The sequence below is a fragment of the Gallus gallus genome, chromosome 3 (assembly GCF_016699485.2).
Source record: "Gallus gallus isolate bGalGal1 chromosome 3, bGalGal1.mat.broiler.GRCg7b, whole genome shotgun sequence".
Lineage (NCBI taxonomy): Eukaryota > Metazoa > Chordata > Aves > Galliformes > Phasianidae > Gallus > Gallus gallus.
The window spans coordinates 57,831,777-57,859,613 of NC_052534.1; the positions used below are offsets into that span (position 1 = coordinate 57,831,777).

The 27,837-nt window shown below is 37.9% G+C and overlaps 1 protein-coding gene across 6 annotated transcripts in view; it reads right to left on the minus strand.

Moving 5' to 3' along the window:
- LAMA2 (laminin subunit alpha 2) overlaps positions 1 to 27,837 on the minus strand; it is a 336,526-nt gene that overhangs the window by 51,845 nt on the left and 256,844 nt on the right. For all 6 annotated transcript variants that reach the window (XM_040697911.2, XM_040697907.2, XM_040697910.2 and 3 more), the window contains exons 36-41: positions 22,442 to 22,604; positions 16,385 to 16,595; positions 14,662 to 14,778; positions 13,386 to 13,549; positions 10,220 to 10,358; positions 4,356 to 4,458 (exon numbers count right to left, since the gene is read on the minus strand). In XM_040697911.2, coding sequence (XP_040553845.1) covers positions 4,356 to 4,458; positions 10,220 to 10,358; positions 13,386 to 13,549; positions 14,662 to 14,778; positions 16,385 to 16,595; positions 22,442 to 22,604 — 897 coding nt within the window. The remainder of the gene's footprint in view (positions 1 to 4,355; positions 4,459 to 10,219; positions 10,359 to 13,385; positions 13,550 to 14,661; positions 14,779 to 16,384; positions 16,596 to 22,441; positions 22,605 to 27,837) is intronic.

Consider the following 27,837-nt stretch of genomic DNA (forward strand, 5'->3'; position numbering starts at 1 on the left):
CATAAGGCCATGTTGCCCAATGCATGCTCCCCAAAATAAAATAAAGGTTGAAATCTCTTTAGGAGATCCTCACACAGCTGTTTTTAATGATTGGATATTGCACAAATTAACTGGCAGTTATGCACATCCCTTTCTATTATGTTTGTTTTGCTTCTTGCAAACAGCAGTCTTGTCCCCCTCAGTCTCATCCTATAAGGAGGATGAAGAGTGACAAGCTAAATTTTTAACCTGAAAACAAGCAAGATTTACAGATTAACAGAGAAAAAGGATTTAATTAGAGAAATATGGCTAATGATGGTTAACTTTTTAAAAAGACTCGTCAGTATCATCTTGTGTACAAATATAACATTGAATATTTTGTACAAGTATTAGGCAATAATTTCCTGAATGCAATATGCCAGGCCAGCAAAAATCCAAAGCAGAGGAAAATACACAAACAAGGTACATAGCTGTGCCTATCAGCTGGAAAATGTTTTGGCTAAAAATATTCAATTGTTGTCAGACAAAACAACACCCCTCAACTAGTCAATTCTTAAGCAAAAGAAATGACATGAGTTGAATTTCAGTAGCCACCTGACACAGTCTCCTGCTGAAGAGGTGTTTTTACATCTTATTTTTACTTTTCATTGATCAATTTTGACAAAGCCTATATATCTCCTCCAATCTGCACTGGGTGAGTATATTTTTAAAACAGTAAATTCAAAGCTATAAGGAAGAAAAATTGCTTCTGGCAAACTAAAAATCCCCCAGGGCACTGGCAGGCAGTAGCATTCACTCATTTGTATCCAAATTTTCAAAACTCCTTCTTAGCCAGTGCAGTAGATACAAATTTTCCTTCTTCCACCAGGGTTATTCCTTCTAACTTCTACCCCCACAGAGAATAGAATGATTAAATCTCCATTTTAATAGCTTCTGTCAGAAGCTTTGCTTTGTAAGGTCTGTTTCAGCAGTTTTTGGTAGTAATATATAGTATTTTCGTGATTAACAGCTAGGTTTTATACCTAGTGTAATTGACCACAAATCAGGGGAATGTCATAACGTAGCAAGAAAACACTCCCACTTCTGTCATAGTCCAGACTGGATTTCTGGAGTGTACATTACTTGAGATTTTCATTACTTTAACTAATGTACTACCTGTAGTTTAGGCGAAGAAATTTTAAACTAATGATCATTTCTGTCTACCAGATCATTATGGAGTGCCCATTACCCATCCTTCACTTTCAGTAGAGCCTGAACAGGGTGGCTTTGTAAGAAGTATAGGAAAATACTTCTCTTCCTGTTAGTGTTACACTCAAATCTCACTTTCTATCCTGAACACATAAAGAAATACGGAGAGATTATGTTCATAATACTGCTAACTTCATCACTTTGGAGAAAAAGTAGGGTGGGAAAAACAACCTGTTTTTTTTTCATTTTATCCTTATGCATGTCTGTGTAGGTCAAGATGTGAACAGTGGACATGTTTTATTGGCCTCCCATAGTAGTTTTACGATTTCCTGAGATATATGTACTGAAACATGCTGGCCTTAAATTAGTACTGAATCTGGCAGTCATGTCACAATAAAGAGTAATCTAAATATAGACCGAAGACTTACTTTACTGTAGACAGTTATTTTCTCCTTAGAGCTACTAAAAGAAAATAATGTTTTTAACTTTCAAACTGTATATGATATAGGAGTGTAATTGACATTACTAATAATTTTATCTTATGACCTTACTAAACATTATGTTTACTTGTTAACTAGCTGACATCCTAGAGCTGCCAGAAATAAATGAAAGTGAAGTAATAGCCAAATACTGACTTTGTGTTATATGGATCTCATTTTTTTATGCTGTGTGGTTTTTGTAATGCATATTCCATAAGGCCAGTGAAAACTGTACATTCTAAAACCTCAAAAAATTAGGCTCCATTATAAAAATCTATCTTGTTTCTAATAAAAATTATTTTTACCTACTGAAGTATCACATGAAAGCTTCAGGCATCATCTCTGTGACAGACAGCTAAAATCTCAACCTCGAAACTTTACTATATGTTTTTTTTTTTTTTCTAGTTCTGATGCTTGAAGAAAACAAACTTAATTTTAGCTTAATTTTCAAACCCTGTGATGAGCAAGAAGTTTTATATCATGGTTGTTTTCCTCCCATCTTTTTTTTTTTTTTCTTTCATGCCCAGGATCTGTTTTCTTACTTTAATGAATAAGTACTATAACTTTATCTATAATTAATTCCATATTAACCCCGTAATAGCACAATAGCTTCAGCCAACTGAAACAGATTAAAGCATAGTGTACATAGCATGAAAAGATTTTTGTAACATTAAACTGACTGGAAACAATCTTTTCAAAATATATACTAAAATAACAGTATAAATGGGAGGGAATTATGGAATACTAATTTGGAATAAAGCACCCAGTTACCAACTTGAACATATTCTATCTAGACTAATAGGAAAATTAGTCCATATTTGGATGAATGACCTTCAAAAATTGCTGTATGGAACACTCATTTAATTGGTGTTCCTCGAAGACTTTAAAATACCATTGGCACAAACACTGTGTCTTCTATATATGTAAAACCAAGCGACCAAAGCAGTAATATGTAATATTTTTCACAAAGGTACATGTGTGAAACTCAGAATGCCGGCTCACTTCAAATGGTTAATTGTATCATGTTTATTTCCCCTTTGTTGAAATGAAATATTTTTCAGCTCCTTTATAAAACTTCTGTGGAGAAAGATATGTTGAGTACTATTAAACAGATGCTTCATTAATGCTGCAATAAGTATTTTCTAAGAACAACTATAAAACAATCTGTCAGGATGAAGATACAAGAAATAAACTGTTTTTGCTTGCAAGACTGCACAACAGCTCAAATGATCACTGAAATCATAGGCTCAGAACATAAGTCTGTCCAAAGACAGTTTTTCTCTTTCTGACCAACAGTTGTTCCTTGCTGATGTTTGCCTAAGCTGCTTTCAAAGATTTTCAGAGGACAAATCTTCCTAAACTTCTCAGGCAATCAATTCCAGTGCTTCTGTATTTTAATTACAAGAAAAATTTTCCTAATATGTGATATATAACATTTTTACAGTGAAGTTTAAGATATCTTACTCCAATCTTATATGAAGAAACGTTGGCAAAAGGGAATAATATTACAACATCTCTAACTCAGTTGTCTCTTTTTCAGTCAACAATTTCAAATTATTTCAGTCTTTCTCCTCATCTTTCCTCCTCTGCGCTTCCACATAACCTTCATGATGTCTGCAAGACTTGGCCAATAACCTCAACCTTCCAGAAATTCAGTACCCAGGACTGCAGACAGTAATTTAGTAAACCTTACACTCTGGAAGGATTGTTTCATAACTTTTGATCAGCCTGTTCTTTCATTCCTCTGTGATATTTGCCTCTTCCACTGTTACACAGCATGTAATACATTCCACCTGCTTTCTCACACTGTGGCATTCACCAGTGCTCTCATTTATTGAGGAGAAGGCACTCAAAACATTATAAACACTCTAATCTGAATAATCTATCAGTTGTTACATCTCACCAAACAGCAACAGTCAAAAACCTCTCTGCTTTTTGTTTTGTTTTTTGTTTGTTTGTTTGTTTTCCAGTGGAAGATACTGAATAGAAATTTCTGCAGTAAGTGCAGAAAAATGAACGCTTTATTTTCCTGCATACCAAAGAATTTGGTTTGGATTCTACCAATGTTATCATTTGAGCTGCATCCACCCACATATTAATGCTTTAGGAACAAATAAATACTTCTTCGTGTGAGTGAAAAATCATCATTTTTCTTTGGATACGTGTTTTTAGTTTTATTTTTGAAGAAGACGCTTAGCAATCACCTCCCACTAGCATATTTGACTTCATACTGCCTTCCTATACTTCCTTTTTCTGGCACAATCTCATAAGCATCCTAAAGAGATGAATTCTCTCCAATTGGCATTGCAAATCCTTCTTTTGTATTAACAAGAACAAAAATATAGTGTTGGGCTGGTTTTTGTGCTTTTTTTTTCTGGTAGAGCATTTACTAAATCAGACTCTGCTTTTACCTTCCTCTCTCATTTCCACTTACTCTCACTCTTACTGTAGTCATCAAGAGAAGACTAAGACTCCATCTTAGCCTTCTTATCCCAGAAATGGACACATCTCCCTCATTGCCTGGGATGCTTGTCCCAGGCATTATGGATGTAGAATAGAATATTTTCAGTTGATACTTTGTTCAATTTTTAAAATAGAAAATGAAATATACTTTTTTCTACTGACTTGGCTTATTCATAATGGTAACAAAGCAGTCTCACAATATTTTTCTTGCATTTAATGAACCTGGATGCCACATGCTGTACATACCTTTAACATCATTTTCTAACACCATAGCATCATTAAAGACCCTGAAGCTTTTCTGAAGAGAGCTCTTGGCATCATCCTTCAATGACCCTTGAGGACCAGATGTCTGCAGAGAAACAAATAGTGTCATACATACAGGAAAGCCTGAAGTCATTAAAGATGCATGAAAATGATCTAAATGAACAACCATCTAAATTTTATATGAACATCAATGTGCTCTTAACTATATCTCATTGGTGTTCACAGGACTAAAAAATGTTTTTTTCTCTGATTTATTTCCTTTGTTTTTACGGGAAGCCAGTTCTCCTTTGGAATACCAGCTATGACTTTAATAAGAAAAGAAAATGCTTGTATCATTACAGAAAGAGATTTGACTCCAGAAGCAGAACTTTTTCTAAAACAAACAAGCAAAAATCTTTCAAAAAACAACGCTTTCTTTCCCCAGCTACAATATTTCTCCCTAGGAGCAGCTACAATACTTTTAGAAGGTAGGTTGGATCTGATGATCTAAATTCTAATACAGAAAACAGAGATGTCTTTAGGGATAAAGTCAAGAATTGTAATTGTGAGGTCAGTAAAGTGAAGATGCAATGAAGTAAACAGAATTAAAAAAGAGGGGCAAACTGCAGTTAATCTGAAATAGTTTTATTACTGAATAATCATTCTCCTATCTATCATGTCATTAAAAAAACGTTTCTTTTGAAATCTCTCTTCAGTGCAGAGATTGATCAATTGGTAGTATGTTTTTTCTAAATTAGATTAGTATTCTCAGTCGGTAGGAAATGCTCTAGGTGCTGAACCAGTTACTGCTCAGTTCATAAGAACGAACTCAAGTCACATATCATACTGAATACATTTCTTTGAGAATACTCTTGACAGGCAGATAACATTCTATATTAGTCATGGGTCAGCCTTGTTACAAGTATGTAATTAAGAAGCAGCTATTCTTCATTTTCAGGGGCAGATACATATACTCAAAAATGAACTGTGTGTCAATTAAATGACACAGTTATTAATACTATTCATTATTTATATAGTGAGCAAGAGGTGGTATTTTTCTAACTGCTGAGTTGTTGTTTTTCCAATGACACTGGAATTTACTGCCTGTTTCTCTTTCTTTCAAAAAATCTTAAAGCATGCTTTGGATAATCTCAACATTCATATTTTTTTTAAGGGATATCTCAGGGCACAAGTACCCTTTTGTCACTGGGATACAGCTATCAAAGATTCCTTGTAGTCATGACGGATGTAAATTTATGCTCAAGTTTCATCATGTGACAAGTGATTTTATCAAACCTGGACCTTATGACTGCCGAGCTCACTTGAACTATTAGGCTATGTATGCAAATTCCTCCCCACATCAACAAAGGCTTTATATTTGAAAGATCAACGAAACTAGTTGTTTATAAATTTTATCTTTATTACCTAATATAAGTAGCACTGACAATACATAGGTCACTCCAAAAGTAATGCTTTCTATTTATTTCCATGGAAACCATGCTAGATATGAAGAGCACAATATCACTATTTAATAAAGCAAAATTCTCAGCTACAAAAGACCAACCAGTTAAGTAAAAGACTGCTCTTGAAGAAAGAATGCCTGGCCAGATTCTGTGGCAGATGCACCTGTCAAATCAGATAATACTACTGTAATTTTCCTGTTAGAACCAGAACTTGGGTCCACGTGAGAATGGATTTCAAAACAATGATTGTTGTTATTATTAAAACATTGGGCATGGTTGACTGGCTGTTAAAGAAGTTTCAATTCAATAGAAAGAAGCTGGAAGGCCAGATTTGCAATGCAAAAGCAAGTTCATCAAATCAGGAACAATAACTGAGTCTAGGCTGGCAAACAGAAACAGATTTCAGCAGAAAGTTAGCACTAAAAAGTCCCTTCAGAGGGAAATATACTTACGCTGAACAAAAGCTTTCTTTTATACCTATTTTCAAATAATTCTGAAGGGGATGATTATTAAAGAAATTTGATGCAAATCATATTTTTTCCTACCTTTTCTTTTTCTTTCTTTCTTTTTTTTTTTTTTTTGATCAAGAGATGCTGAATTACGATTAAGATAATAATGAAAAAAGTAAACATTTTCTAGTTGTGTGAGGTGAACTTCTGCCCAGCTTGCAGCAAGTCAGGATCACGTTGAACCCCTCTATGATTTAATAAGGTTGACAGCTAAACGATTTTGATATTGTTTTCTAAATGTGTATACTTGATGTAAAAATAATAATAATAAAAATAATAAACGATTGTGATTCAAGACAAATTGGAAAATCACTTTATCCCAATAATCTGAACTGTATCTAATCCAACTCTGCACCAGAATGTACATAACCTGGGGACAGTAACTTCCTTGCTATTTGCCTCCATCCACAAACCCCATCCTGTCCATACAAACTTTGTGTATCTTAACTGCTTGTAGCATCTTGTGGTTGGAGTGAGAACTCATTAGTTATCCAAACATTGCAATCTCAATCTTGGTTTAGAGGCATAAGCGCTGTTACAATAAGTTAATACAAAATGCTGCCACAGAAACCATACATCACACTAGATGGACTGTTTTGTCCTTTCCATGGGTTAGCAATAATTTTAACCAGGTTTAACAGCAAAAGAAAAACATCTATCAAATTACAGAAAAGCCCCGTGATTTGATAATTAGCAATAATTACAGGTAAGGAAGAAATTTAAGAAGAAACATTCTCTTGGACTTTCTGGCATTTCAGTGAATCTTTAACTCTGTTCTTGTCAAATCATTTACTTTCTGCAGGAGCAGAAGATTTCAGCCCACAGCACTCCTTTGGCACAGAGTAGATCCCTCCAAATCTCCCAGGGATGACAGTGTGAGTCATTGCCTTGCACGTTATCAGGGAGAAGATTACAGGCTGTAAGTTTGTTTAGCCATGGTCACAGCATTCCATGAAATTTCTCCCATCAGTACATGCTGGGCATGGTCTGAATGCAGACAGAAAACTCTTGAAGCCTTGGCGCAAAGGTATTTTCCCTATTTTCCTGAAGTTTCATGGGAAGATGTAAGCAAGAAGTAGGTATTATATTGGCTACTGGAAGAAGTGTAGGTGTAGCTCCAAGTATATATGTAATCCTCAAAACTGCCCCAGGGGCAGTACTGTGCCCCAGGCATATATGTGAATTCATCTGTACACTAATAAGCTGTTTTACAGACCTAAGCCCTAATTTCAAATACATTAAATACAGTTCTGTCTTACTTCTAAAATATTCTATTTTTCACATACATTTACATTCTGAGAAATTTTCACCTCCATGAGAGTTAAGGTCAGTTAATTTTCACCAGTCCTGGATACAGCTGAGAATTCCAAAGTACCAAAAACTTAGGAATAGACTGCATCTCAGGACATCGTCATGTCCTGAGGAGGACTGCTAGGAAGCTTTATGCTCTTAACATGCAAGGAAGCCTAGGGACCCAACACAACTGCTAGGATCCCATTACAAAGGGAGTCAGAAAAAAGAAGGAAGTAGAACATTATAACCTACCATGTCACCTGTGGTACCAGTTACTATTCTAAAAATCCTATGAAATAAAAATAATTTTTCAAGATATATTTTAAAATTATGATTCTGATCTATAATACACAAGCAGGATCAGTTAACGTGACTCCACTCCTCAGTCAGTTACTGTCTTGACTAAGTCACAGGATACTGAAGCAGCCCTAAATGCTTGAGATTTCTCATCTGTGATAAATTTATTTTTCTTTAAAAGGGAAGAGCAAATCCATCATAAAAAGCTTAGGAGGATTTTTTCTGTCATATTTTTAATACATTTTTTCCCCAGTCATTTATCAGGCTTCCTGTAATCACGATGGATTTGAAGCATTGCTTTGTTCGTGCTTTAAGCAACGTTAGCTTAATTTAAAATCAAACTAATCTTCCCTATTAAAAACAAAAATAACTCCAAATTCAGAGATATCACTGAAGTTTGCATAGATTAATCATTCCAGTGACGTGCAGGGTAGAATCTAAAACTCAGCTCAGTACTTACCACTGTTAGTTTATGCACCGCTTAGCTGCCATTGGAAAACTTTCCTCAAATCGACTCAACACTATCCTTTTCTATGAAAGGCTGGGCTCAGTGATGCATCTGCTAGCTTCTGGAGATCAGAGTCCTTTACATAAGATTGGTTTCATAGTAAAGAGAACATGGCTCCAATTTCACAAGGAGGGATGATTATCTCTGCCTTCTATACCAGGGCCCAAAAAGCATCTACTCAAGAAGGAGGGGAGTTTCTAGAGCCTGCTGTCTGAGTGGGCTCAAATCCACAAACACTGCCTTCTAGGAGAGTGCTTGAATTACAGTGCTTCAGATAGCAATGAGGCACTCCTCCTGCTGAAGCTCAGACTGAAATTCCTTGGGGCCCTCAAAAAGAGGGAGACTAACTTACTGATAAAAATATAGTGAAAGGATGATTGAACATCACAAATATCAGTTAAATTTAGCCTCAAATCCTACTATTATCCCATTATTATTTACCAAATAATGCGGAAACTTTACCATTCTGTGCAACAATGTGATGATAAGCCACTGATTACCACTGTGCTTACATTTATAGTGCTGTAGCTCTCTCCATTTTCCTCTTAATCAACTCCTGTTGCACATATACAGCACATAATAAGAACAGGTTTCTACATAGGGAGATGCTTAGAATCCCTCCTGGACAATATCTGAGTGCCTTTTATTGCTACTCACTTGCATCATACCGTCCGTTTCTCTATCACCAACCCTTTCAAATTATCTATCCACTTTCTCTCTGTGGTATAATCAGCCAGTTCACCATCTAATATAAACACTTTTGTAGTCACATTGTAATTGCTTGCTTTGTTTCTTGACTGCTGTATGTGCCTTTTTTCCCTAATCAGTCCTTACAACAACTTCTTGCCTTACTCAATGTGAGTCACGAAAGGAACAAAGGATAGCTATCTGCATTAAATTCTAATGCATTAGAAAAAAAAGAAAAAAAAAATCCAGAGGTTCCTATTTACTTCTGCAGCATAATTAGCAGTTCCAGCAAAACAAATAACTGTTTTCAGAGAACTTGTAGATGCTAATGTGTAAGGTGACACTTTTTCTATTCGAGAAAGAAATATAGTAATTAATGTTGTTTGAAATACAATTTGACAACAGAAACTGTCTAAAAATATTTATTTGTGCAACAAATAGTTTGCTTTATCCCTCTCCTAGATACGGACCTTTCCAGCATGTTAGTGCTTTTAATAGCCTTGCAATCCATTTGACTGAAGTAGCTCTCTGCAAGATACTTTTATGCATGTGCAAATGCTGTTACTGCAATTTGTTTCTGTTCACCTACACGTTTCTGGATCAAACACAGGGTCTGTCAACTCTCCTCCTCAGAACATTGCTGCTGTTTTGTCTCTCCCACCTCCAATCTCCCTACGTTTTCCCCTTTTCCTGGGCATGGGTCCATGGGTCCCCTTGCCCCATTAGTCAAGAAACTGAGCCAAATTAGCCCATAAACTGTTGACAAATATAAACTGGCCTTATCAAGTATCACAAGACCTAACACTGTTCATTCAGTCTTCTCATAATAGCTGTTGCCTTGAACCTTAGGCAGAGGCTGAAAGGTAGAAGGCTGATGGAGGAAGAATAACAAAAAGGAAAAAAAAAGAGTAAAGTACAGGATTTATGGACAACCTGGGATGTAGTTAAGGTACATGTAGCTCTAGTAGGGGCATTTTGTTCTGTTGTCAATACAAGAATCTGTGGTGGCATGGGTCTCTCAAAGATGGTAAAATATGTAAATGGAAAAGTGTTCAGGATAATTCCACCAAAAATCTAAGTCTCCTTTCCCAGTTTACTTATTTTTCTTACCGCTTGCATAGCTTCATTTGCAAGAGCCTTGGCTTCCTTGGCAACTTTTTCAGCTTCATCTATGTAATCCTTGATGTTGGTATAAGCATTGAAAGCAAGTGTGGCATTGAAAGAAAGGTTTTTTGCTTCAGCAAGGATTCTGTTGGGACAGAAAAAGTAAACATACAATTAAATCTACTATCAGAGCTCAACAGAATATAGCACTCTACTTTTTCAAACCCAACAGCCTTTATTGTTAAGGATATTTCTAAGACATTGTGTTAGAGAGCAATGCTACATTGGAAATTTCAGAAGTTATGGCATCACGTGTTTCACAGAATTCACATTTTATCTGTGCAGAAAGACATAAAATGTTTACTAACAAGGAGGTGCTGTGAAATAAAATTAGATCAAAGATTGCAGTGTATGATGCATGATAATGTAAGGGAGGCAGGGATTACTTCACCTGGATGTATTCCAGCATATAGAAAATACTTAGTCATGCAGACAGAAAGCGTGGAAGAGAGGGAAATTCATTCTCTAACATGATAATTCATATATTCTTTGGAGAACTGAGGTAGCTGCCTCCAATCCTTGCATCAATGAGTATTTAATTATTTCTATAGAAGGAAAAACAAAGGAGATGGAAGGTATTTTCCCTGGACTTCACATGTATTTAACAGTGCGAAATAGATTCCCTTCAGATTGCCACATGATTGAGCTGCATCAGCATCATTCTTAGAAGAGCCTTCTCCCTCCTCAACTACAGATGAAGCTTATCAGGCTGTAGTAAGTTTTTTGTGATACTGAGTTAGAGAAATGGGCAACCTACAATAGCTATCTAGCTAGTAGCTAAAGTACAGCTTAGAAATATGCTCCATAAACCTTCAGGTTAGGAAGGAACTAAACTGAATTTTCCACAAACCAATGACGTTGATTCATCAGCGGGCTATTAGGCATAAGGGAGAACCCTCTACTAATACTTCTTTGTATACAGGAAAAATAACAATCTTTTGTCTAGGTTAAATTCATGATCTATTCCATGTTCTAAATCCCAGTAGAACATCTTCATCATCAATCAATATGCTATTTGAAACCTTAGGGGGTGATTTGAGAGAAAAAGCTCTCCCTCAATTTCTTTTATAAGATGAAGTAGCATTTTTCAGCAAATTTAGTATTATCTGAAAGATGTCCAAATGCCAGTGTTGAGGATAGATGCATTTTTTAATTCCTAAGATAGATAGATAGACACTGCATACTCCTGTAAAGTATGGCTTTACAGTTCATGATCTAAACAATTTTATTCTGATGTAAGATGAAAAAAGACTTCGGTATTTCTTTCTCCTTTGAGACTATGAATCTGACCACACACTAGAAATGTACAGTTTCAATAACTTGCTTTTAAAGATAATTTTAAATGTATTTGATTCTACATTCTTTATTGTGTATACTGAGAAACTGAAGGTGATGTCTAGATCATATGGAAGTATGCATGGTAGTGCTACACCACAGTAAAGAATAAAGGGCTACGCTACCCACCCTAAAGGGTATTAAAGTGCTTCAAACATTACCCTAAGCTCCCTAAGGCCTATGTTAAGAAAGAAGCACATGTATACACCCATAAAAAAGTCTACATAAGCAGTCAGAAACCTCCATCTCAAAATTTATCATGTCAACATCTCATTAAAGAAGCAAAATACTTTTTGTTATGTTTTCACTATTTCTTTACTTAGTTCCTCCCTGCCAGCTTTCTATGTATTTGGATATTTACATCTACAGTAGTTGGATATGGCACTAGTCATCTAGTTTAGGTCCAGAGGTGCACCACTGACATTTATTATTATCAGACGGTTCATATACCATTTACAAAAGCCACTTTCTTCTAGAAATAGTACTCTTTAAATACTTTTTACTCAGCTATCATTATTTTATGTATTCCTTAAAACATGAATTAGACTATCTAGAGTGATGTGACTACACAGTATATGAAGCCAAAAATTTTACAAGAATCCAACTCTATCAAAGATAATTGTGCCTTTAGGATAGAGCACAGCCCTGCTGAAAAGGACTTGGGGGTTACTGGTTGAAGGCAAGCTGGATGTTAGCCAGCAATGTGCCCTCACAGCCCTAAAAGCCAACTGTATCCTGGGCTGCATCAAAAGAAGTGTGGTCAGCAGGGTGAGAGAGGTGATCCTGCCCCTCTACTCCACAAAGGTGAGGCCTCACCTGGAGTACTGTGTCCAGATGCACAGTCCTTAGTAAAGGAGAGATGTGGACCTGCTAGAGCATACCCAGAGGAAGGCCACAAAAATGATCCAAGGGGTGGAACACCTTCCCTCTGAGGACAGGCCAAGAGAGCTGGGGCTGTGCAGCATGGAAAAGAGAAGGCTCTGCGGAGAACTAACAGTAGCCTTTCAGTATCTAAGGTGGGGCTATAAGAAAGAAGGGGACAACAGGGTCTATTGTGATAGGACAAGGGGAAATGGTTTCAAACTAAAAGAGAGGAGGTATAAATTAGATACTAGGAAGAAGATTTTTACAATTACAGTGGTGAGGTACTGGAGCAGTTTGCCCAGGGTGGTGATGGATGCCCCGTCCCTGGAGACATTCTAGGTCAAAAGCTGGATGGTGCTCTGAGCAATCTGATCTACCTGTAGATATCCCCAGTAGCTGCAGGGGCGTTGGACTAGATAACATTTAAAGGTCCCTTCCAACTCAAATGGTTCTATGATCATAAAAAACAAAACCAAAAACTTTTTATTCACGCAGTGCTTTTCTAGAACTATACTGGGGAGAAGTTTGGGACACAGAATATCCATAATATACTTGTAAATTTTAGAGCTGCAAATTACACTTCCTTTTTATTTTTTTCTTTCTTAAATGCAGAAAATCAACAAAACAAATACACCCCCCCTCACTCTCTCTCAGTAAATGAAAACTACTCTTTCCAGTCTTTCCAAGAAATCACATTCATGATGAGTTATGTGGTGTCATTCTTACAGTCCTTTCCACTTTGAGCTTGGCCAAATAGAAATGAGAATGTCAAATAGAGAGAACATTTTTTTCTTACCTACTGTTTTTGGAGGGCAAGATATCAAAGCCTGAAAAGAATGCCCTTCAGTTTCTGTTAAGCCATCTTACAAGCCTGCTTTATAATTTTACCATCACCAACGAATGGCTGCCTTACCCATCCAGTACTGCAGATGATTCATTCAGCTGTGCTGCATGGTTCTCAGCTTGTAATACCTTTTCTGGAAGCATTTTGTCTTGAATTTCTTGTGATAAATCATCTATTTTATCCTTCAGCTGATCGGACATTGACTGTATCTTATCTGCAACACTTTCCACATACTGACATAAAATGACATAAGACCTTTAAATATCTGAATGCAAGCATTCTGTATCCCTTTATACATTTTCATTGTAAGATATTACATCATAACTTACACATGCATTAACACTTGAGGGAACTAGTATGGAAAGAATAAAGGAATGGTTGGACTGGAGAGCAGAAGAGAATCAAAACAGTATACCACATCTACTTGCTTCTCAAGTTATTATTTTACAATTAATAAACTACAAAGTTTAAATACTTATCTCTAATTTGGATTTATATCCTAAATATAGATGCATACATAGTTATACCAATTCATAACCATCCTCCCAATAATAACTAGCCAATGACAGAAGTTTCATGTTACGTGACCATTTGTTTGACTCAAATGTGTTCTTGAATATTAAAATACCTTAGTAAGAATTATGCCTTTGGAGACCTGCCATTTCTGTCTTAAGATGTCTCAAATTGTTTTCCTTCCCATTTTACCACATGGCTTTTTTCCATTCACTATAATAATTTACAGTGCAAGATGGAAATATTTCCAGAACCAGTCATATCTATGTATAGGTGAGGCTGCAAACTCCATTGATAAAACTTTTAAGGTAAAACTTTCAAAAACATTATGTAAAATGAGAGTGCAATCCACTCATCTCTCTGATCTATCTAGATTCCAAATTGTTGCCACAGGTAACAAAGTATTTCTGAATTTTCCTTCTGATTTGCACACAGTCTTTTTGCAGATAAATCTACATCTAGATCACAGAGTAACCGTGAGACTATGAACAGGCTTGCTGCATCTGCAATTCTAAAGACAAAGTCAGCACCACAATCACAATGCCATATTTCTAAAAGATACAATGAAAAACGATGGGCTAGCTCTTTGTGTAATCCAATGAATCATTTAAATCTCAGACTTCATCTTTACTACATACCAGGTTTGATCTTCTGTCATAAAGCAATAGAAAAATGATTCCTTCAAATGCAAATATTCTAACATTAATACATAAAAAAGAAAAATAAGAAGTTACTTGAATTAGATACTTTGTTTCTGTACCAATACTAATTGCTCAATACTGTATTGTAACTGATTGTATTAGTTCTCAAATAAAGATGATAGAACACCTACCTCTACAGCTACGTTGATTTCATTTATAAGGTTGTTGGCTTCATTAAGGATGTCATTCCCTTCCTGCAGACTCTTCTCAACACCTTGTCTGCCATCTTCTACAGCTTGCTTCCTTATCTATAGGATGTGTTCACACAGATCAAAATGTGAGTGATGTATTTGAAACTAATACAGTGTATTTTGTCACCATTCCATAAAGGTCAGCCTTCTAGAATTCTCTGATCTTCCCGAGCAAAGACAGTAACAGCAATAGAGCACATTTAAAGTAAGACATCTTTCTTTCTCTTCCTGTCCCCAGCTTTGTATCCCCTCCCTCCCACATGGTACATTTTTTTCTTGCTCTATTATAGAGGTTACTGACTGCAGTACCAGGGTAAAATGAATCAGAAAGTAATTAGCAATCCTAACCTTTACTCAGACGTATAGGTTTCTCATTTTGACAATTATCTAAACTGGTCATGAGGGCAAAGTCTGTCAAAGTATTCTGTTGTTTTCATCTTTATGTCCACTATTTTTTCACTAAATAATGAATATAAAAATAAAAGATGATGGTTTAGAAGAACCTTCGGATTCCTGATTTTCCAAATAGTAGAAATACTACATATTGTGTAATAGCAGTGGTTTTCTGACTAAGCAACTGTTGATTTCCTGTGTAAGATCCATTAGGTATCATAGAATAACCTCATAAGTGACCATGTCATTGTAGCCTAAAGATTACTATAATGGCCTGTTGGTCAAAACAGAGGTAAAACAAACAAACAACCAAAACAAAAAACAAACAAACAAACAAAAACCAACAAACTTCTCAAAACCATTTTTTTGGACAAGATTGCTGAAGACGGTGTCTTCAGGCATTTTCATACTGTGATACAGATAATATTTTAAAAACTGATACAGCAGGAGCAGGAGCATTTATCCAGCCTTTCTCCTTCTACCTTTGGGAAGAAAATGCAGAGAACAGAGATCACCTAACTTATTTACAGCACTGTATTTCCTTAATTCAATCAAGCCCACAAATCTCTACTGACAACTGAGATCCTGGAACTCTAACCTCATCATTTCACATGAGGTGAAAGCTCATCAAGATATAAACAGAGTGGAAAAATTTATCTTCATTAAGTTGACTCTGCACTTAATATCTTGGTTAAATGCTTGTTAATGTACAGTATAATGTGCTCTTTGAGTCTTTGCAATTTAAATTAAATCAAAAGCAGACCTCTCTGCTATGAGGGAGATCATTTATAACAACTACTAACTATGGAAGACAGAGTTTGATTAATTACTGTGTAATATCTGCATACTTTTCCTAGGGGTTGGAGAATTAGATCAAAGTGCAAACTTCCTGGGTGTAAATATACGATAGCAAAGATTTTAACTGAATTCTATTTTGATCTTGCACGAGTGCTCATACTTGGATGAATTTAACCTCCCCCAGAATAATTAATTCAACAGCATCCTCCACTTAACGTATATAAGCAGTAAGTACTACTTCAGTAAAGAAAGCTGTCAAAGAATTCTCCTTTTACAAGCCAACTGTTCCCTGATTCTGAAGAAGACATCTGCTTATATTTACATCAGATTTAGTTATATTTGAATAATATTTTTGTTTTAATTCTATTTTTTTGTTTGTTTGTTTCAAGATTTAGTTACAAAGTGCTCATGCAGAGTTTCAGACTTTGATTAGACATTTATTTAATCAAGGATACAGCTTGTCAGCACTCACCTCTACCATGGTCATGTTACTTTGGTTGACTGCAGATAAACGATTAGCCTCTCTAATTTTATCCATAGCGTCTCTTAGCAGATCTCGAGCATCGTCAACTTTCGTGTGGTAGTTTGCTAGCTTGTCCCGGACTTCATTTTTGAGATCCTCATTTTTCTCACTGGGCTCTCCAAATAATTTCTTCACTTTGTTCAAAAGATCTTCTGCATTCCTGCAATACACCATAACATAAAGGTACTGAATTCATATTTCTTACACCTAATAATCCAAATATTCTTAATATCACGTAATGAAATGGGCTTTAAATCTCACAGTAACTTTCAAGAGAGCACATGCTTAATGAACTGGAATGATGACTGTTCTTAAGAATGTTTTTTTTTTTTTTGGAGGGGGGGGTGAAGGGAGGTAAACTGACATTGTCAATATCTGGTAGTAAAGTAAGATTTTCTGAACCATTTCATTTATTTGCATTAATACAACACATGAGACAGACAGATTTCCTTTTTATGACCTTGCCTTGTAGCACAGCACAAGCTGTTTATCTAACCAGTAATCAAGCTCAAAACAACTCATTGGTTCAGTAAAGCTAACACTTTGACCTCTTATGGATTTTACTCTCTGCTCTATCTAATGAAATACAAGTCAAAGAATCACAAAATCACAGGGGTTTGAAGGTACCTCGAGAGTTCATTGAGTCCAATCCCCCTGCTAAAGCAGGTACCCCTACAATAGGTCGCACAGGCAGGCGTCCAGACGGGCCATGAATATCTCCATAGAGGGAGACCCCATAACCTCTCCAAGCAACCTTTTCCAGTGCTCCGTCACTCTTATCATATAGAAGTTCTTCTGCATGTTAATATGGATGTTCCTATGAAAAAGTTTTAGGCCACTACTCCTTGTCCAATTGCTACACACCACTGACAAGAGCCTGGCCTCATCTGTTTGCCTCTCACCTCTCTTTAGATGTTCATAAACATTTCACAGAATCACAGAATGGCCTGGGTTGGAAGGGACCTCAAGGATCATGAATCTCCAACCCCCCTTCCAGGCAGGGCCACCAACCTCCCCATTTACTAGACCAGGTTGCCCAGGGCCCCATCCAACCTGGCCTTGAACACCTCCAGGGACGGGGCACCCACAACCTCTCTGGGCAGCCTGTTCCAGCACCTCACCACTCTCCTGGTAAAGAGCTTCCCCCAGCATCCAATCTAAATCTTCCCTCTTTCAACTTAAAACTGTTCCGCCTTGTCCTGCTGTTATCTACCCTTTCAAAGAGTTTACTCCCTTCCTGTTTATAGGCTCCCTTCAGGTTCTGAAAGGCTGCAATGAGATCATCCCACAGCCTTCTCTTCTCCAGGCTGAATAAGCCCAGCTCCCTCAGCCTGTCCTCGTAGGATCATTTTTGTGGCCCTCCTCTGGACCCTCTCCAACAGCTCTCTGTCTTTCTTGTACTGGGGGCTCCATACCTGGACACAGTACTCCAGATGGGGTCTCACAAGGGCAGAGTAGAGAGGGACAATCACCTCTCTGTCCCTGCTGGCCACCCCTCTCATGATGGAGCCCAGGATACCATTTGCTTTCCAAGCTGCAAGAGCACACTGCTGGCTCATGTTAAGTTTGTCATCCATCAGGACCCCCAGGCCCCTCTCTGCAGAGCTGCTCTCAAGGACTGCTCCTTCCAGCCTGTATGGATGCCTGGGGTTCCTCCGGTCCAAGTGCAAAACCCTGCACTGCCATATTGAACCCCATTAGGTTCATCCGGGCCCACCTTTCAGGTCTGTCAAGGTCCCTCTGAATGGCATCCCTTCCTTCCTCCGTGTCAACTGCATCACTCAGCTTGGTGTCATCAGCAAATTTGCTGAGGGTGCACTCAATTCCATCGTCGATATCATTGATAAAGATGTTAAAGAGCACCGGTTCCAAGACAGACCCCTGGGGGACTCCACTCATTACCAGCCTCCACCTTGACATAGAACCATTGATCACCACCCTCTGTCTGCAGCCTTTCAACCAATTTCTTATCCAACGAGTGGTCCACCCATCAAATCCACATCCCTCCAATTTGAAGATAAGGATGTGGTGGGGGACCATGGCAAAGGCCTTGGTCAAGTCCAGGTAAATGACATTGGTCGCCTACCCCTCATCCACCAACACCATCACTCTCATAATAGAAGGCCACAAGATTGGTTAAGCATGACCTTCCCCTGGTGAAGCCGTGCTGGCTGTCTCAGATCACACGCTCATTCCTCATGTGATCAAGCATGTCATCCAGGAGGATCTGCTCCATGATCTTCCCAGGCACGGAGGTGAGACTCACCGGCCTGTAGTTCCCCGTGTCCTCCTTGCTCCCTTTCTTGTAAATGGGAGTGATGTAACCCTTCCTCCAGTCATCTGGGACCTCACCCGACAGCCATGACTTCCCAAATATGATGGAGAGTGGCTTGGCAACCACCTCAGTCAGATCCTTCAGAACCCTGGGACGCACACCATCTGGCCCCAAAGACTTGTACTCATCCAGTCTCATGAGGCAGTCTCGGACTTGCTCTGCCCTTACAGTGGGGGGGGATTTACCCCCCTGGTCCCCACCTGGAGGCTTGGGGGTGCAGGGCTCAGGGACATGAGAAAGACTAGAATCCTGGCCACCAGTGAACACCAAGGCAAAGAACTCATTCAGTACCTCAGCTTTCTCTTCATCCGTTGAAGCCAGTTTTCCTTTTAAATTTACTAAAGAAGGTACACCCGTTTTGGCCTGTCTCTTCTGGCCAATGTACCTGTAGAATGTCTTCTTACTGTTTTTCACATCCCTCGCCAAGTTCAGTTCTACCTGCGCCTTGGCTTTCCTGATCCTACGTCTGCAAGTCCAGACAGCATCCCTGTACTCTTCCCAGGTGACACGCCCTTGTTTCCAGAGCTTGTACACACCTTTCTTCACCCTCAGTGTGCCCAGCAGGTTCTTGCCGAGCCATGCTGGTTTCCTATCTCGTCTGCCCACTTTCTTATTCAGAGGGATGGAGATCTCTTGTGCTTTAAGGAGGGCATCCTTGAAGAGTAGCCAGCTCTCCTCAACATCTTTATCTTTAAGGACAGCATCCCAGGGGATCTTGGCCAACAATCCATTGAACAGCTTAAAGTTCGCTCTTCCAAAGTTCAGGGTCCTGACCCCACCCTTTGCCAGGCCCACATCCCTTGAGATCACGAACTCAACCACGGCATGGTCGCTGCAGTCCAGGCTGCCTCCAACATTGACGCCTTTGATGATCTCTTCCACACTGATGAGCAGCAGGTCCAGCAACGCTTCATTTATCAACATTCACCAGATCCCCTCTCAATCTTCTTTTCCCTAGGCTGAACAGACCCAGGATACTCCATCTTTCCTCATACAGGAGATTGTCCAGGCCCCTTATAACCTTTGTGGCCCTCTGCTGGACTCCTTCTAGGAGACCCCTGTCTTTTTTTGAACTAGGGAGCCCAGGACTGGACACAGGAGTCTAAACATGAACTCAAGAGGGCAGAATAGAAGGAGAGGATCACCTCCCTCAATCAGCTGGCCACTCTCTTTTTTAATACACGCCAAGATACCATTGGACTTCCTGGCCACAAGGGCAGGCTCATGGTCAACCTGTTGTCCACCAGGATCCCCCGGTCCCTATCCACAGACCTCTTCTCCAGCAGATCATCCCCTAACCTGTACTGATGTCTGCAGTACAAGTCAATGACTGCTCCATGTATTTCTTTGTTTTATGTACTAAAATTTCATTGTGACTGGTCTGTACTACATCTCCTGAAATACTCTTTTAAATTCAAGCTGTGCTACTTTCACTTGATATCTTCCTAGAAAAGATCCAAACTATACTAAATATTCAAAGTGTTAGAGGAATCACAGGTCTGGCCTAATTTCTGGAATGCATCATGGTCTGGATCTTTAAAATCAGTATAAGGGAACAAAAGAAATATTAGAAACTGCTGATAAAATATTCAAAACTAAGCTGTTTCTATATGAGACACTAAATATTTTAGAATTTTTCTATGTATAGAGGAAATTATCTAAGATAGAGGCCTATAAAGTCATGAGTAGCCTGGATAATGTGATCAGCTGTCCAGTGACTCTCCCAGCATAAAAGTGAAAATATTAGGAAATAAGGTCGAAATGCAGGAGGCAGCTTTTAAAGAGTATGTGTTTGACTTATCCAATTCACTACTTATAGGAAACTGTATATAATAGGAGTTTGCAGTAGCTTAAAAGCAATCAGACAAATTAATGGATGAAGAAAACACACAGACTCTAAGAAAAAAGCTATTCAAGCACAACAACTAAAAAGGCAGAATTCTGGCTTGCAGCATCATTCAGTAGAAACTCAATAACGTTTATAATATAATATTGAAATATTATAAAATACTGAAATATTTCAGAAATAAGAAAATTAGGGGTCTAGGACAGAGACTGTTGTATTTTTAACATGATATCTTTACAGAGAAAATATTTACTAATACGTCATTTGAGTACAGAAGAGTAATCAGATTACAGACTTGATTTGGGAAGAATGAAGGAAAACAAATGAGGAAAAGATCTAGAAATCGAAGAGAAGTTTTAACGTCTCTGAAAGCAAGAAGTCTTTACTTCATCTATCTTCCTTATTTAACAGAGACCAAATCCTGAAAATTAGCCAAGCAGAACACAATTCCTGCTAAGAGATAACTCACCAAAGAATAAAGATAATTAACTACTTAAAGTGATAAGGAAACTTGTGTAGATATTCTTAAATAACCATTTCTAGTTGCATCTGTAAATAATACACGTGAGTGTATTGTTCCACGTGTGCGCACACATGCATACACACTCACAGTTTTAAAAATGACTATCTTTTCTTTATACTTTTTCTCCTTAAAGAACACATTCAATACACTATCTTACTACACTACTTAAGCAGTTTTAAGTAATTTTTCTTCAAAAGGCAGTACTTTTAAAAAGAGTAACAGACAACACTGTCCAGTTATCTTTCCTTCCTGCCCTATAAGTTCACTATAAAAATTCCTTGGATCTCAACAACTGCATCATTTAGACACAGCCATTAGACTTTTAGATAATTCAGTAAATATTTTTATGTATTCCTGTTAAAAAAATTACTCCTTCTCCAGGAATGAAAATACTTGCTTTGCATATTTCAGGAAGAATGGCTAGAAGGAGGGAACAAAAAAAACCCAACAAGACTACATTTCCTGCTCTCATTGTTGGATTGATTTCAGTCTGGCCTGCAGTGTTTGAAGACTACAAACATCATGCTTGAGAGGGTTCTCCCCAGTCTGCTGTAAAATTGCAAACAGCACTTTCTAATGTTTGGTTAAATTTTCTCAGTCCGACCTACTTTTTCCTGCCTTATTTCTGTGTGGGAGTAGAAAACAGATTTAAAAAAAAAAAAAAAAAAAAAAAAAAAAAGCTCAGCACAATCAGAAGTAAAAACAATAAACCATCAGTTTATGAAGAATACATTTTCAGTATACCCTTTCTCAAGGAAACTGAAAGTTGAACTATCTGAAGTATAGCAGAAATACTGTACAGGTAGGATTTTTTGAAAGTATGTTTAAAGTATGAGATAGACAATCCAAATCTGATTCTATACTTCTTGGAATGTCCATGCTACTGGACAAACTTTACAAGCAGATAATATTTTTATTAGACTAATTAGTCTTCATTCAAACAAACAAACAATAAAACAAAGAAAACACAAAGATCCCAGATTTTTTTCTCCAAGATCTTTGGTTCTAAAACCTTTCATCAGATGCAAAGTAGAAGCTAAACATAAGAAAAAAATGCCTAGAATTTTATTATAAACATTACTGGTACCTGTGGAGCAAAGAAGTAATTTTGTAGAAAGTGGTTTCCACCTACGTAAGCATTTAAAAAAATGCAAGTGCAACATTAATAGATATGAAATGCTAGTCTCTACTTTCCTTCACATTTCTGTAAGCCCCAGCTTGAAAACTTGGTTAGAATGAATGAGAGTTACAAGAGTCAGATATTATCACAAGGAGGCTGAAGACAGTGGTCTCTCTACTCACTTGAACTCATCTTGAGCCATTCTTTCTTGCATATTCAGCTTTTTACTTCTCATCTCTGTGACCATTCTGTCAGCCTCACTCTGCAGTTCTGGGAGACTCTTCTCCAAAGTCTTGTCTGGGATTCCAAGAGTCTCATTCAGTCTTATAGCATCTTCATTTACAGCTGCAGGTGGGCAAAAACCATGCATGGAGGGTGTTAGTAAATAAAAGGAACAGAGATGCCTTATGAACTTTCATGTCAACTCTATCAGCAAGTCAAATGCAATTTGCAACGGTTACTCCTGCTGTGAAGTAAAAACGTGGTTAATCCTGTGAACAGTAACAAATGAGAGACGTCTCATCAAAACTTTTATTGTAGTTCTCTTTTAAGCACAATAATTACAATGAAAAAAATTTTACATCCAGTATAAGAAATGCATTCCTCTTCTTTTCCTCCCCTAAGAAGAAAGAATTTGCAATTAACATTTTAAATAGCAGAAGATAACCCGGGATATTGCTCATAGAATTAAAGAGCAAACAGTGAAAATGAGATTTTAAATTACTTTTGAAGAACTTCAGAATATTTCATTCTTAGCATTCAGATTTAGCAATCTGAAGAAGAATAAATTGTGGGGAAATCTGGGAAAGAGATGGAGGGAAGAGGAATGAAAGTCACCCACAGATTGAGAACTCGTGTTTAGAAGCTGATACCCAGAAATGGACAAAAAGGGTGAAGGATATAGCTGTACATATGGTATCATAATCAAGAACTGACTGAATTTTTCTACCATAACATACTATAAGATATTAAACTATATAGTTCCAGAAACAACTGATTTATGACAATCAGTTCCATCTGCAATTTTAAGAAAGTACTTTTGTCTTTCCATAGGCAGCAGGCTTCCAAGAAGCTACTTGCTTCTTTGAAATAAGAGTCCCTGGTTGCATCGGTACTTCTGAATATCTTAAATATTAAAATGGAGAAATCAAAACCTGCCTTCTGAAAATCAAATAAATTACTATTTCATCCACACATTTTGTAGGTTTAGAGCAAATAATGAAGAAGAAAACTTTAATCTTATGATGTTTTCATTTTTCTAGTGAGAATAGAATAGAGATCTTTAAGTAAAAGTAGTTATGTGTGAAGTACTGGGGACAGGAATAAGACTATAGTTCAACTTAAATGGATCACGGTTTTCTCGTGTGCACTCTGTTATGAATCGTTACTGAGTTACCTTTGGCCAAAAATAGGGATATTTTCACTTTTTAAAAATCTTGAATAAATAAATAGTAATTTCATCTTTCTGAATATTTACCTCAAAAGAAAAAACAGACATGTTATTCTCAGCTTTTACTAAGTTCAGGAAAAACGATACATTGTTTCATCTTTCTCTTCCATTCTTGTGTTCTGATAATGATATTTACTTAGTCTTAGCATACTGCAAATCTTCCCAAGTCCAGTGACATTAAAAGATCTGGATGTACTCACACAGAAGTATATGAAGATGTGCAAAGTTGAGGAAACCCTATACTTCAAAGGAAATCTATTTGACTGTTGAGAAATAGTTGAGAAAGGTCTTGCAATGACATCAGTCTGCTCTTTAAGTATTCCAGGACGAATCCCATCAGGCCATGTGTGCATCCAGCTGGAGAAGCACATCCCGCACAAGATGGCTGGAAGTTTACTGTTACCACAGATGTGGTTCTCCAGCTCAGGGCTCTGGAGATCTCAGAGGCCATCAGTAGTGTTAAAGATAGAGGGAAAGAAGGCATTAAACGTCTCTGCTTTGTCTGTATCCCTATTTGTGAGGTGACTACCCTCACCGAGCAACAGACCAGTGTTATCTCTGGCCCTCCATTTTCTATTAAAGCATTTTAAAATAAACCCTTTTTGTTGTCTCCTACAGTACTGGACAGCTTCAACTCTAATTGAGCCTTAACTGCACAAATTTTCTCCCTACAATTGTGATCAGCATCTCTGTAGTCCTCCCTTGTCATCCAACCTCACTTCCAATGGCCATATGCTTACTTTTTCCATCTAAGCTCTGGAAGAATATCCCTGATCAGCAAAACTGACTTTCTGTCCCACCTGCATGACTTCTGACATTTTGAAGTTGCCTGTTCCTGTGCTATTAAGATGTGCTACTTAAAAAATGATCATCACTAGTGGACTCCAGTGCCTTCAAAAGTTTACATGGGCACCTTGATAACTAGTTCCCTGGGCACCTTAGTCTCTTCTTTTCATTTCCAGGGTTGAAGATTTGGTGGCAGTTTTCCTCCCATCACCAAAGATTTTAAACTCCATTACTTCATGGCCACTATTGTCCACCAGTCACTACTTCTCCGTGGTAGCAGAATGAAGGATCTCCCTAGCACACAGTGCCTCCAACTTAGGCACATTGTCCTACAGCTTACCACTGGCAAGCCTGGTTTTATCCCTTTTCCCCTTCAAATCTAGTTTAAATCTCTGTAAGTTAGCCCTGCCAACTCCTCTCTAAAAACCGTTTCCCCACTCTGAGAAAGTTGCATGCCATCAGTAGTCAGCAAGCCTGGTGTTATGTAGACCATTCCATGACTGAAAAACCTGAAATTCTGTTTTTGGTGATAAGTCCTGGGGCCATAACAGGGTTTGCCTGTTCCTTTCAGTATTGTTCTCTGCTACTGAAAGAATAGAGAAAAAAAAGCAAGCTGTGCTCCATACCCTTTAATCAATTGCCACAAGGCCCTGAATTCCCTTCTGATTGCTTTTGGACTTTGTTTCACTTCTTCACCACCACCAGCATGAAAAACTAGAAACTCGTAATGGATAATCAAGGGACCATATAAGGCTAGTGAGTTTTCTAGTAATAGCTCTTACCCAGACCCCATGGAGGCAGTTGAATTCCCTATGGATCAGGTCTGGATGGCATTTTGGCCTTCTATTCCCCTCAAGAAGGAGTCATCTAGGACATGAACCCTTCTCTTCCTTCCTTGATGGATGTCATCATGATATGGGGTATAGGCTGACTGTCCCTGAGTGATCCCTCCAAATTATTTACACCAAAGAATAAGATTGGCAAAAGAACACATAATGATAAACTATGATTTTTTTTAGCCAGAAGGTTTTTATAAGGTTTGTAGTTATCAAAAGAATTCTGAAATCGCTTTTTATTCAGAGTCTATGTATACATGGGGGTTGCTCTGAAGATGCATGGTAGAAGGCTTATGTTACCAAGGGAGTGGATGCAGTGATCCAGGAGGTAACTTGCAGTCCTGTGGCCCTATATTTAATCTATTCTTAAAATGTTGACTTGGCCACTAGGCAAACACATTGATTTTAAAGTCTTTGTTTACTTCTAAGATATTGCATTCACCACTCAAAATCCTTTAACTCTGCACTTGCCACATTTAAATCTGCTTGAGAAAACTTTTATATGGGCTAGAAACACTAGATAAAAATCTGCAGAGCAAAAAATGTGTTTAGCCATTGTCATTCTGAATTCATCAACTTCTCAAATTCAGCTCTGTCTTTAAATATGGAGAACCATATGTTCTGTTTAAAAACCTTGTTGAAAACTTGCTTACTTCCTCATGTTGTTTTCACATATTTATGTAATGTAAAAGATGCACCTCCTAAAGATAATTTTAAATTTCTGGTTAGTTCAATTACAGAACACATATTGGGGTGTATTACAAGACAATACAAAATTTATTTGTAATTTCTTTGACAGAAGTGGATGCTTTCCCTTTCAACCAAACAAACCTTTAGAATCATAACTCAGCTGAAGTTAGTACTATGTCAGGAGTTCTGAAGAATTAAAAACAGGTCAGTATTTTTCAAATAAAAAACCTGACTGCAATTGTCAGTCATTTTCAAGTATTTTCCACCATTTATCTTATGTAATAGGTCCATACCCACTCTGCTCTGAAAGCAGCAGGGGGAAGCACTCTATTGAAACAAAAATGGTAACCACCTTCTGCAACAGTTTGGCTGATGCAGAAACCCAGACTGAGGGGCTACAACCATCCTGATCTGAAACATGAACCCCTACAGACCTCCTGAGGAATTAAAGATCTGTCCAGACCTTTAGTTGTGTTGAACTCCAGAATCTGGATATTCCCCAAGGGCCTGGCAGCAGAGAAGAATGTCACAGGTACAAGTGAGCTCAGCTCAACAAACTTTTCAAGCAAGTGGACAGGTTGCACAAAGAACTAATTTGGTAGCACAGCATTTAGGAATGGAAGACTGATGCATGATACTGTGCCATTACACAGGCAGACCAACAATCCTGTCTTAAGTAGCCAGCTTCCATCCTTAAGGAGGAAGGCCATAGAAACACACAAGATGAGGGGTACTGGACTCTCGCCTCCATTCAGAGCAGAAGAAGTATCCCCCTTGTCCCTGATGTGTCCCTAAGCAACAGATAGAAGGCTACTGGGATGGAAAGAGGGCATAGATAATGATTCAGACTCAGGAAGGGGCAACCATGCTAAGTTGATCCAACCAAGGACCCAAGTTTGAGCAATCACCACCAAATAAAGGCAAAATATGTTAGTAATTGGGAACTCTTCCCCTAGAGGCACTGAGGCACCCATTTGCCACCCAGATAATCTCTCTAGAGCAGTTTGCTGCCTGCCAGGGTTCCTGCATTCACGACATCAAGAAGAGGCTATGAAGGCTGATAAAGCTAGAGGATTACTTTCTGTTCCTATTCCTTCAAGTTGGATTACATGAGGTTGTAACAAGGAAACTACAAAATATTAAGAGTCTTTTTGTTGAAGGGATCAAGAGTAAGGTAGGGTTCTCCTCTGCCCTCCTAGCTGGAGACTGGTACTCAGGTAGAAAGTGGAGAATGGGTCATTTGAGTGACTGCCTGCATGGATGTGTCATGCTCAAGGGTTTGGGTCCATTAATCTTGAATGCACCCTTGAGAGACTGGGCATATTGACAACTGATCAAGAGTGGCAAGAACGTTCTGAGCTGATTAGCAATACTTTTAAAACTGGGTTCAATGGAGGAAGGTAATCTTCTCTGGAGACATTCAAGATTCACCTGGACCCTCTCCTCTGCAACTTATTCTAGAGAATGTGCTTTAGCAGAAGGATTAGACTAGATGATCTCCAGGGGTCCTTTCCAACCCCTGTGATTTTGTGATTCAGTATTTAGGTTTCGCTTCTCAAAGCCATCTACAATACTTTTATTCATGAGTGTTTGCTGCTTTTATACATACAAAGAATCAGCTTGTGGAAGAAAGCTGGCTCTGTGCCGCTACTTAGTAGTCACTTGCAAACTCCAAGCAGAAGACGTTCATTAATGGCAAGCAGTAATGTACCCTTGAAGTCATTTTGAGGAAATCGTAATGGACCAAGCGTTAAAGTTACATCATGCTTTTTATGAATCAATATTTGTAACTGCTTTGTAGATAAACAAAAGCTAA